The 12406-nt window shown below is 43.6% G+C and overlaps 1 protein-coding gene across 9 annotated transcripts in view; it reads right to left on the bottom strand.

The window, feature by feature from the left end:
* DHX8 (DEAH-box helicase 8) overlaps positions 1-12406 on the bottom strand; it is a 44193-nt gene that overhangs the window by 11206 nt on the left and 20581 nt on the right. For all 9 annotated transcript variants that reach the window (XR_003116161.1, XM_025361431.1, XM_025361433.1 and 6 more), the window contains 6 exons: positions 10291-10472; positions 7924-8118; positions 7433-7618; positions 7100-7310; positions 6608-6789; positions 1768-1908 (listed from right to left, as the gene is read on the bottom strand). Coding sequence is in view for 8 of the 9 variants with exons in the window: in XM_025361431.1 (XP_025217216.1) it covers positions 1768-1908; positions 6608-6789; positions 7100-7310; positions 7433-7618; positions 7924-8118; positions 10291-10472 (1097 nt within the window). In the remaining variant the exon portion in view is untranslated. The remainder of the gene's footprint in view (positions 1-1767; positions 1909-6607; positions 6790-7099; positions 7311-7432; positions 7619-7923; positions 8119-10290; positions 10473-12406) is intronic.

The following is a 12406-nucleotide window of genomic DNA, read 5'->3' as shown; positions in this document are numbered from 1 at the left end:
TGAAAATAATATCTACCACATAGGATCAATGCAAGAATGCACTGAGTCAATGCATGCATCTAGTACGTTAAGTACTAAAAGTGTTTGCTATTATTGGGCCGGGCATGGTGGCTCACGCCTGTAATCCCAGCACTTTGGCAGGCCAAGGCAGGTGGATCATGAGGTCAGGAGATTGAGACCATCCTGGATAACAATGAAACCCTACCAAAAATACAAAAATTAGCTGGGCATGGTGGCATGCGCCTGTAGTCCCAGCTACTTGGGAGGCTGAGGCAGGAGAATCACTTGAACCCAGGAGGCAGAGGCTGCAGTGAGCCGAGATCGCACCATTGCACTCCAGTCTGGGCTACAGAGCGAGGCTCCATCTCAAAAAAAAAAAAAAGTGTTAGCTATTATTATTACTTAAGTTCAAAATAAAAATAGCCTTATGGCTTTCACAAATTATGAAAGTAATATATACCCACTGTAAAAGATTAAAACAACATATAAAAGTATAAAAGAAAATGCACATCACCTACTAGCACCACCCATAAATAATCTTGGCTAACATTTGGACTACATGCTTTTCAATCTTTGGCATACCTCACTCACACACACTCTGTAGAAATGCTCACCATCTATTTTTAAATAAAAATTGGATTATATCATTCATGTTGTTTTGTAGGCTCACTTTTTCAAATAAAATATTATAGTTAAATGCTTATGTCATTAAATATAGATACACACCACCATGTTAATGCCACCAATATTCTATGGCATGAATATACCATAATTTATTAAACTACTTCCCTTTTGGAATACATTTAGAATTTCTTCCAGGTTTCCCCGATATAAACAACGCTTCAATGAACATCCTTTTCCATTACCTTTGGACATGTATTTAATCATTTCTAACTTTCAGATACATTCCTAAAAGCAGAACAGTTAGGTTAAAGAGATGAACCTTTAAGTTTTGGATATACTGTTGCCAAACTTCTCTCAAAAAAGTGATCGGTAATTCATTTTTAAATGTAATTTAGGCAGGAAATTACATTTTACCAAATTACCAAAAAACCAGAAAATCATGTAATTTATTATTATCTTAGATATCTATCTCGTAGCTAAGCAAAGTATTTTAGAAAATAAAGTACTGATCTTTCCATCTAAAGTAGGTAATATAGGGTACTAGGATCCAAACATTTTTATGTTCTAGTTTTATGGGGCATTTAAAAAATTATTATTATTATTTTAGAGACAGGGCCTTGCTCTGTTGCCCCCGCTAGAGTGTAGTGGCACTATCCTAGCTCACTGCAGCCTCAGATTCCTGGGCTCAAGTGATCCTCCCACCTCAGACTCTTAAGCAGCTGGGACCACCGGCACATGCCACCATGCCAGGCTAATTTTTTTTTATTATTTTTTGTAGTGACAGGGTCTTGCTATGTTGCCCAGGCTAGTTTAGAACCCCTGGCCTCAAGCAATCCTCCCACTTCAGCATTCCAAAGTGCTGGGATTACAGGTGTGAGCCACAGTGTCTGGCCTTATGGGGGCATTTTAATGGTGAAATACTATTCTAAAGATTAAAAACCTCAAGGATCAATCAGACTTGGGGGATAAAAAAAGATTAAAAACAAATAACAAAAAAACCCTTTTATCTCATGTCATTATAGTACCCAGTATCATAAAATTTCATCTTTGAAAACAATAAAGTTTGAAATATATAACCATAAAAAATTTCAGAAAGGCCCTAACCAGGATTATCAGGAAAACTGTTGATACAAGCCATCATACCTGAGAAATAGGCGTTACCACGAGCTGGTCAATCCCTGTCTTGGAATTGTAAACTTTCTGCTTCACAAATCCTGGGTCCACCACATAGTAGATACCATCAATAGTCAGCGATGTCTCTGCAATATTGGTGGCAATCACAACCTGCAGGCAAGAGGGACAAAGCTAGAGTGAGGTGCCCAAGTATGAAATGGTTCTTCATACCCTGAGATATGAAATGGTTCTTCTGAACCCAGATATCTTCCCAAAGGAATATGTGGCTATCTCCCTCTCTAGATGGTTAAAATGACACTTAATCCCAGCTCAGCCTCCAACTGAGGTGCTGAGAAAGGGAGGTGCCTTCCGCTTAAGGGTTAAAGTTAGAAAAGGGATGGTACCTGAGAGGTGAGTGGAATAGGAAAAAGCTAAGGCCAATCAAAGCCAATTTCATTTGGTGCAAATAGCTACTGTATATCTCATTTTCTAGATCCAATGTTGATTACTACAATTTTAATTTTCTAGCACCCTGGGAAAGCAGAGATTTCCTGGCATCACGTGTGCCAATGCAAAATGAGATTTTTCTTTCCCCTACCGAGATATCTGGACTAAAATATGGGCTGCTTGTATTTTGTGGAATATGTATGTGGAACAAGAGGGAGATTGCTTTTTTTACTGATCATAAAATGAACCAAGAGATGACACAGGAATTTCAGTTTGTTTGTGTGTAGCAGTCTATGTGATCTGGAGGATTATTAGTCTCAGCTTGGCACTGTCACTGTTCTTCCACCCAGAGGTTCAGCTAATAAAACACAACTGCTTGGAAAAATCATCACTGGGGGCACCGGAATATCACACATCATGCCAGCATCTTACTGGTCCTGAAAGGCTTCTACCTGCTACAGAACTACAGAAGCCCTGCTTAGAAAGAACTCTCATTATTAGGAATAGAATAGGGGAGAAATTCACCATCTTTCCACTCAAGCCTGCTCCTCCTTTCATGTTTCCCTCCTCAGTGCCATCTTCCATCCAGTTGCCCAAGCCAGAAACCTGAGAGTCATGCCTGACTTCCCTCACCCTTCTCTCCTTTACCTGCTAGTACCCACCAAGCCACCATGCCTGGTTAATTTTTGTATTTTTAGTAGAGATTGGGTTTCACTATGTTGCCCAGGCTGGTCTTGAACTCCTGACCTCGTGATCCACCCACCTCGGCCTCCCAAAGTGCTGGGATTACAGGCGTGAGCCACCACGCCCGGCCAAGTCCATCTGCCTTCTACTCTTAGGTATATGTCCAAGAGAAATGAAAACATATATCCACACAAAAACTTGGTTTTCTTTTTTGAGACAGGTTCTGGTTTGCTCTGTAGCCCTGGCTGGAGTACAGTGGTGTGATCATGGCTCATAGCAGCCTCACCCTCCCAGGCTCACGTGATCCTCCCACCTCAACCTCTTGAGTAGCTGGGACTACAGACATGCGCCACCATGCCTGGCTGATTTTTTTTTTTTTTTTTTTTTGTAGAGATAGGGGTCTCACTATGTTGCCCAGGCTGGTCTTGAACTTCTGGGCTCAAAGGATCTTCCCACCTTGGCCTCCAAAAATGTTGGGATCTGCCAGGTGTGGTGGCTCATGCCTGTAATCCTAGCAATTTGGGAGGCTGAGGTGGGTGGATCATCTGAGGTCAGGTGTTCGAGACCAGTCAGGCCAACGTGGCAAAACTGTTTCTACTAAAAGAGAGACAAAATTAGCCGGGCATGGTGGTACATATCTGTAATCCCACTTACTCAGGAGGCTGAGGCAGAAGAATCACTTGAACCTGGGAGGCAGAGGTTGCAATGAACCGAGATCATGCCACTGCACTCCAGCCTGGATGACAGAGCAAGACTCTGTCTCAAAAAAAAAAAAAAAAAAAAAAAATGCTGGGATCACAGGCATAAGCCACTGTGCCTGGCTTACACAAAAATTTGTAAACAAATGTTCACAGCAGCATAATTCAAGAAAGCCTAAAAGTGGAAATGACTCCAATGTCTATCTTCTTCTTTCTTTTGAGATACTTTTGCTCATTGCCCAGGCGGGAGTGCAATGGCACGATCTTGGCTCACTGAAACCTCTGCCTCCTGGGTTCAGGTGATTCTCCTGCCTCAGCCTCCCAGGTAGCTGGGATTACAGGCACCCACCACCATGCCTGGCTAATTTTTGTATTTTTAGTAGAGACAAGGTTTCACCGTCTTGGCCAGGCTGGTCTTAAACTCCTGACCTCAAGTGATCCATCTGCCTCAGCCTCCCAAAGTGATGAAACTACAGGCGTGAGCCACTGCACTCAGTTCCAATGTTCATCAACTGATAAACGGATAAACAAAATGTGTTGTGCCCATACAACAGAACGGTATTCAGCAAGAAAAAGAAATGAAGTACTGATACACACTACAATGTTGATGAACTCTGAAAACATGCTAAGTCTGGAAAAATTACTGGAAACAAGCCAGCCACAAATATATGATTTCATTTATATGAAATGTCTAGAATAGGCAAACCCACAGACATGGAAGGTATAGATTAGTAGTTTCCAAGGGCTGAGCAGAGGAGTAAATGGGGGTAGGAGGTGAATGCTAAAGGGTACAGCATTTCTTTTTAGGGAGACAAAATTGTTCTAAACACAATTGTGGTGATGGCTGCACAATTCTGTGAATATAGTTAGCCCTCTATATCTGCTGGTTCCCCATCTGTGGATTCAACCAATAGCAGATTAAAAACATTTGGGGAAAATACAACAATAAAAAATAATACAAATAAAAGATATAGTAAAACAACTACTTATATAGCATTTACACTGTATGAGGTATTATAGGTAACCTAGAGATAGTTTAAAGTATCACACAAGAAGATGTGCACAGGTTACATGCAAACACTATGGCATTTTATACAAGTGACTTGAGCATAGTTGGATTTTGGTATCCTCAGGAGTCCTGGAACCAAACCCCACATATCATGGGATAACTGTATGCTAAAAGCCTTTGAATTGTACACTTTAAAAGGGTAAATTCTGGCTGGGCGTGGTGGTTCACGCCTGTAACCCCAGCATTTTGGGAGGCTGAGGCGGGCGGATCATCTGAGGTCAGGGGTTCGAGACCAGCCTTACCAACATGGAGAAACTCTATCTCTACTAAAAATACAAAATTAGCCGGGCCTGGTGGCGCATGCCTGTAATCTCAGTTACTCGGGAGGCTGAGGCAGGAGAATCACTTGAACCTGGGCGAGGCAGAGGTTGTGGTGAGCTGAGATCGAACCATTACACTCCAGCCTTGGCAACAAGAGTGAAACTCTGTCTCAAAACAAACAAACAAACAACCAAAAAAAAAAAAAACTGGTAAATTCCAATCTGGGCAACATGGCGAAACTGTGTCTCTACAAAAAAAAAAAATACAAAAATTGGCTGGGCACGGTGGTTCATGCCTATAATCTCAGCACTTTGGGAGGCCGAGGCGGGTGGATCACATGAGGTCAGGAGTTTGAGACCAGCCCGGCCAACATGGGGAAACCCCATCTCTACTAAAAATACAAAAATTAGCCAAGCACGGTAGCAGGTACCTGTAGTCCCAGCTACTCGGGAGGCTGAGGCAGGGGAATCACTTGAACCTGGGAGGCAGAGGTTGCAGTGAGCCGAGATCGTGCCATTGCACTCCAGCCTAGGCAACAAGAGCAAAACTCCGTCTCAAAAAAAATAAATAAATAAATTAGCCAAGAATGGTGGCATACGCCTGTAGTTCCAGCTGCTTGGGAGGCTTAGGCAGGAGGATTACCTGAGTCTGAGAGGCGGAGGTTGTAGTGAGCTGAGATCACACCACTGCACTCTAGCTTGGGTGATAGAATGAGACCCCATCTCAAAAAAAAAAAAAAAAAAGAAAAAAAAAAGGTGTGGGGTTGGGGAGTTAATTGAAAGGTATGTAAACTATATCTCAATAAAACTGTTATTAAAAATATACCTATATCCATCTGTCTCCATTCCTATTGTCTCATACACACAGTCATATACTTGGTTCCAGCCACTGGAACTATGCCATTCCCTGAACTGGCCCCTCTTGCTTGCCTCCAGGCCATCATAGACAGTTCTGTGTCCTCAGAATGCTTGTCCCCTTGCCTTTCTTTTTTTTTTTTTTTTTTTTTTTGAGACAGAGTCTCACTCTGTCGCCCAGGCTGGAGTGCAGTGGCCGGATCTCAGCTCACTGCAAGCTCCGCCTCCCGGGTTCACGCCATTCTCCTGCCTCAGCCTCCCGAGTAGCTGGGACTACAGGCGCCTGCCACCTCGCCCGGCTAGTTTTTTGTATTTTTTTAGTAGAGACGGGGTTTCACCGTGTTAGCCAGGATGGTCTCGATCTCCTGACCTCGTGATCCACCCGTCTCGGCCTCCCAAAGTGCTGGGATTACAGGCTTGAGCCACCGCGCCCGGCCGTCCCCTTGCCTTTCATGAGTTCTCCAGGACTACCTTAGATCCTTATTTCTCCTAAGAAGACAGGGTTGGGTGCTCCCACCTGGGTATCCAAGCATGAGTGGCATTTTCACACTATATGCTGAAAGTCTGTCGACTGGGGATGCCCCATAGCAGACAGAGGCCTGTTCTCACAATGCAGCTCCCATGTGTAGCCCAAAGCCTGGTAGATGCTCAAAAAATATTTGTCAAATGAAGAAGAAGAGGAAGAAGACGAGAGGTCACATACTAGGCCCTCATTCCTAAACAAATTGGTTGGACCAGTCTCTAAAACCTAACAAACAAGACTTACATACACTTTAAGCAATCCCTACTATGGCTGGCAGGTTGCACACAACACATGGTTTCAGGGCACATGGAAGCTTCATTTTTGCCCATGTTACCTTTCTGCTGCCTGGTGGAGCTGGGTCAAAGATTCGGGTCTGCATCTCACTGGGAAGAGCAGAGTACACTGGGAGGATAATTAACTCTGGAACATCAGGTCCCAGGGATTTCATTCTTTCATACAGGATCTCACAAGCAGTATCAATTTCTTCCTGACCAGTCAGGAAGACCAGGATATCACCTACGAGCAGAATAGAGCATTCATTTACTTTCTAACTGTGTGTGTATGTTCTATACAAAGGCTATGGTGATATTAATAAAACTTCAAATAACAGAACATACACATTCATATTCTGACCAGTAAGTAAACAATAGACAAACCAGTAAAAAAATAATTTATATATGACATTATAACCACCACCATTTCAAACATACAAGCCTGAGGCTTGCAGAGAGATGAATATTTAGAAGGTGTTTTTAAAAAGATTAGCAAAAAAGAACCACATGAGGACTTTTGGGCTAAGAGGGAAAAAACTGCTTTTTCCCTTTACCTGGTGGCTCTGTTAAATGGATCTGCATAACAGTAATCAGGCTGGCATCCAGATAATCTGTCTCAGGTTCCTTTGTGTACAGTATTTCCACTGGATATGTTCGACCTGGGATGGTGAAAATGGGAGCTTCATAGAAGTATTGAGAAAACTTCACTGCATCCAAGGTGGCTGAGGTGACAATCAGCTTCATGTCCTGCCGTTTCTGAACTGTCTAAAGAGAAATATTATGTGGCTTACTGAAAAGGACCACCCAAAAAGACACAGATACTCAAATCCAACTCCCAGAATTCAGTTTCCAACAGGTAGAGGGGTCATTGAAGAGCATCTAGTTACCTTTTTCAACAATCCAAAGAGCACATCAGTGTGAATTGTCCTCTCATGCGCTTCGTCCAACATGATGATCGCATACTGAGTGAGGTCAGGGTCAATCAAGCACTCTCTAAGCAACATCCCATCTGTCATGTACTTGATGACTGTTTCAGGGCTAGTGCAGTCCTCAAATCGAATGGTGTAGCCCACCTAAAGCAGAAGAGAAGGGGAAAACCTAGGATACAAATGTCTCCTCTTTCCAATCACCAGGGAAGATTTCAGCCCAGTCACTGTTACTCACAATCTTAATAATTTAATCAAGATGTACAGTAATTTCCTTATAGTAAGGTATGTCTTAGACTATACCCTCAATAGACTGATTATGACAGTGGGAACCCTCTCTCCCTCAGGAGAAACCTGAAAAAAGGCAGTATTATTAATATTTCCATTTGATAGGTTAAGAGATCTGGGCCTTTGTTTCTGGTATTTTTAGAGTGACTCCACTATCTACTTACCTCTTGGCCTAAGCAACAACCAAACTCCTCCGACACTCTTTTGGCCACTGACATAGCTGCCACTCTTCTGGGCTGGGTACACCCAATCTTGCCCCTGGAAGTGTAGCCTGCCTCTGCCAGGTACTGGGTGATCTGCGTTGTCTTTCCAGATCCTGTCTCACCAATAACAATCAGGATCTGATTGTCATGGACGGCCTGAAAGCAACAGAATATAAATATTGTCATTAAAATCTGCCAGAATATACATATGGTCATTAAACAGAATATAAATATGATCATTAAAATCTACATTACTCTGGAATAAAATAATGACTACATTCTAACACCAAAGAAAAGGGGGATGTACCCATATGGTTAAAGAAGTCAACAATAAATTTAAAAGATAAATAAAAAGTGTTCCTTTCCCCTGTAACTCCCAAATTTCTAGTATCTTTCCCCAAAAATTATTTCTTATTTCTACATTGTTTGTAACACCCAAGGATTACAATCAACTATGGTTCTATGGATATAGGACTAGTTAAATAAACCACAGCCTATCCAAATAATAGAAAAGGCTTTTATTCTTTCTTTCTTTTTTTTTTGTTTGAGATGAAGTCTCACTGTGTCGCCCATGCTGGAGTGCAGTGGCATGATCTCAGCTCATTGCAACCTCCACCTCCCGGATTCAAGTGATTCTCCTGCCTCAGCCTCCCAAGTAAATGGGACTGCAGGCACCCATCAGTACGCCCGGCTAATTTTTGTATTTTCAGTAGAGATACGGTTTCACCATGTTGGCCAGACTGGTCTTGAACTCCTGACCTCAGGTGATCTGCCTGCCTTGGCCTCCCAAAGTGCTGGGATTACAGGCATGAGCCACTATACCTGGCCTGGCAATTTTTTTTTTTTTTTAAATAAGGCCAGGCGCAGTGGCTCAAGCACTTTGGGAGGCCGAGGAGGGAAGATTGCTTGAGTCCAGGAGTTCAAGACTAGCCTGGACAATATAGTGAGACCACATCTCTACAAAAATACAAAAAACTGGCTAAGCATGATGCTGCATGCCTTGCAGTCCCAGTTACTTGGGAGGCTGAAGTGGGACGATCACTTGAGACCAGGAGGTAGAGGTTGCAGTGAGCTGAGATCATGCCACTGTATTCCAGCCTGCACAAAGCGAGACTCTGTCACACACATGCACACACACACATACACACAAAATTTCTGAGATATACCATTAAGTGGAAAAAGCAAGATGTAGAACAGTGTATATATCACTGTCACCTATAAACACATATAGTACGCTTATAAAATGTGTGCGTGTGTGCATATATTTGTACTTGTTTTATACATATTGTTGAAAGGATTGTTGAAAGGATTCACTGGAAACTAGTAAACCTGATTACCTCAAGGAAGGCTCGGTGGTCTTAAAATCAGAATTCCAGAATATAGAGTACCAAAGCAAAGGCCTTGCCCATGTGAGTTTATTGGCTGAGTATCCTCGTTTTTAATTACTGACCAGAGCTGTTGGTCCATGCAACACAATACTCTGCCCACCTGGAACTTTTCTAGGGTCCCCAGGAAAAAGAAAATATACAGACATATACATACATATGTGTGTCTATACACGCACACACACAAATATTTGTGATACAGGGTCTCACTCTGTCGCCTAGGCTAGAGTGCAGTGGTGTGATTGCAGTTCACTGTGGCCTCGACCTCTCAGGCTCAAGCAATCCTCTTATCTCAGCCTCCCGAGTGGCTGGGACTACAGGCATGGACTACCACACCCAGGTAAATTTTTTTTTTTTTTTTTATTAGACAGAGTCTCACTCTGTAGCCAGGCTGGAGTCCAGCAGCACAGTCTCAGCTCACTGCAACCTCCGACTCCCTGATTCAAGCGATTCTCCTGCCTCAGCCTCCTGAATAGCTGGGATTACAGGCATGCACCACCATGCCCAGCTAATTTTTTGTATTTTTAGTAGAGATGGGGTTTCACCATGTTGGCCAGGATGGCCTCGAACTCCTGAACTTGTGATCTGCCCACCTTGTCCTCCCAAAGTGCTGGATTACAGACGTCAGCCACCACGCCCTGACAAATTTTTTATTTTTGTAGAGACAGGTCTCCCTATGTTGCCCAGGCTGGTTTCAGACTCCTAGGCTCAAGTGATCCTCCTGCGCCTTGGCCTCCAATGTGCTGGGATTATAGGCATGCCCTACCGTGCTCGGCCCCATTTTTTAAAAAAGTATTTTGAAAGTTTTCTCTTTATTTCTTAACCCTTTTGGATGAGCCACTTCAAGGAGGCACATATTTGTCCTGTTAGTTTCAATTTTAAAATATCCCTCTTTTAGAAAACAACCCTACTGCCCACCAATACATCATAAAAGTCTTCTCACCTGGACCAACTGCTCCTTCAGTTTGTAGATTGGCAGGCTCTCCCTTTGCTCAAGGATTGACATCTGGGTCTTTTTCCCATAAGAGGCTTTATTGCCCCCAAAGGCATGCTTCTTCCACTCGGGAATATCATTGGGCATCATCCCAATACCCCGCATGTTGGCAGCAATCTGTCTGCCTTCCGCTGGAAAGGAAAACAGGCAACTTAGTATTGTCCTCAAGCTACCTCAAGATGTGCCAGAGAAAAAAATAAAATGGCAGGTGGGCACTGAACATGGAGCATCTCTATTCAGCGACCCGTGATCAAAAGTACTCAAAGAAACAAATTAATGTGAAAAAAAGAATATAGAAGGGGCAGCAGGGAGTGGGAAAGAGACTGTAACTAGTGGTGCTACACACCTGTGATGTCAGAAAAAAGGTTAGCTGAGAGAAGTGAAGACTTGATTGACACTGGAATTTTTTTTTTTTTTAGGTAGGGTCTTGCTCTGTCATCCAAGTGGGTGGGAGTGCAGTGGCACAATCCTGGCTCATTGCAGCCCCGACCTCCAGGGCTCAAGCGATCCTCCTGCCTCATTTTTAAGTGTTTTTTGAAGAGAAGAGGTCACTCTATGTTGCCAGGCTGGTCTCGAATTCCTGGGCTAAAGCAATCCATCCATCTCACCCTCCCAAAGTAATGGAATTATAGACGTGGCCACCATGCCCAGCACTCTCCCCTTTTTAAATAACTGCTACATTGAGATGTAATTCACAAACCATGTCACACTTTTCTTTCTTTCTTTCTTTCTTTTTTTTTGAGACAGGGTCTTGCTCTGTTGCCCAGGCTGGAGTGTAGTGGCGCAATCATGGCTCACTGCAGCCTCAAATTCCTGGGCTCAAGAAATCCTCTCTCCTTGGCCTCCCAAAGTGCTGGGATTATAGGTGTGAGTCACCAAGCCTGGCCTCCATGTCACTCTTTTTAAGTGTTTAACTCAGTGTTTTACTGTATATTCATAAAGCTGTGCAACTATCCCCACTATCTAATTTTAGAACATTTTCATCATCCCCAAAAAAACTCCGTACCCATTAGCAGTTACTCCCCATTCCTCCCTTTCCCTTCCCCTTGGCAACCATTAGTCTACTTTCTATATCTACGGGTTTACCTATTCTGGATATTTCTGTTGTGGTCTGTTGTGCCTGGCTTCTCTCAGATTAATTTTTTCTTTTTTTTGACAGGGTCTGGTTCCCAGCAGGTTGGAGTGCAGTGGCAAGATCTCAGCTCAGCAACCTCTACCTCCTGGGCTCAAGCAATCCTCCCATGTTAGCCTCCTGAGTAGCTGGGACTACACATGCATGTCACCACACCCAGCTAATTTTTTTTTTTTGAGATGGAGTTTCGCTCTTGTTGCCCAGGCTGGAGTACAATGGCGTGATGTTGGTTCACTGCAACCTCCACCTCCTAGGTTCAAGCGATTCTGCGGCCTCAGCCTCCCCAGTAGCTGGGATTACAGGTGCGCTCCACCATGTCTGTTAATTTTTCTATTTTTAGTAGAGATGGGGTTTCACTATGTTGGCCAGGCTGGTCTCAAACTTCTGACCTCAGGTGATCCACCTGCCCCAGCCTCCCCAACTGCTGGGATTACAGGCTTGAGCCACCACACCCGGCCTAATTTTTGTATTTTTTGCAGAGATGGGGTTTCACCACATTGCCCAGCCTGGTTTCAAATTTCTGGACTGAAGCGATCTGCCCACCTCAGCCTCCCAAAGTGCTGGGATTACAGGTGTGAGCCACCTTGCCCGGACCTAGCTTATATTTTCAAGGTTCACCTTGGAATTGTGGCTTGAGGAGCAAAAAAAATGAGCAGAATTTTAGTGGCTCTCTAGAATATGCAAACATTTTACAAATTTGATGCCAAAAGCTGGCTATGAAAAAATACTTGTGCCTACTAACTAAATAAGTGAGCTTTTGGCCGGGTGCAGTGGCTCAAGCCTGTAATCCCAGCACTTTGGGAGGCCGAGATGGGCGGATCACGAGGTCAGGAGATCGAGACCATCCTGGCTAACACAGTGAAACCCCGTCTCTACTAAAAAATACAAAAAAACTAGCCGGGCGAGGTGGCGGGCGCCTGTAGTCCCAGCTAC

This window comes from Theropithecus gelada, chromosome 16, assembly GCF_003255815.1.
Source record: "Theropithecus gelada isolate Dixy chromosome 16, Tgel_1.0, whole genome shotgun sequence".
NCBI lineage: Eukaryota > Metazoa > Chordata > Mammalia > Primates > Cercopithecidae > Theropithecus > Theropithecus gelada.
This window is presented reverse-complemented; position numbering and strand designations above follow the sequence as displayed.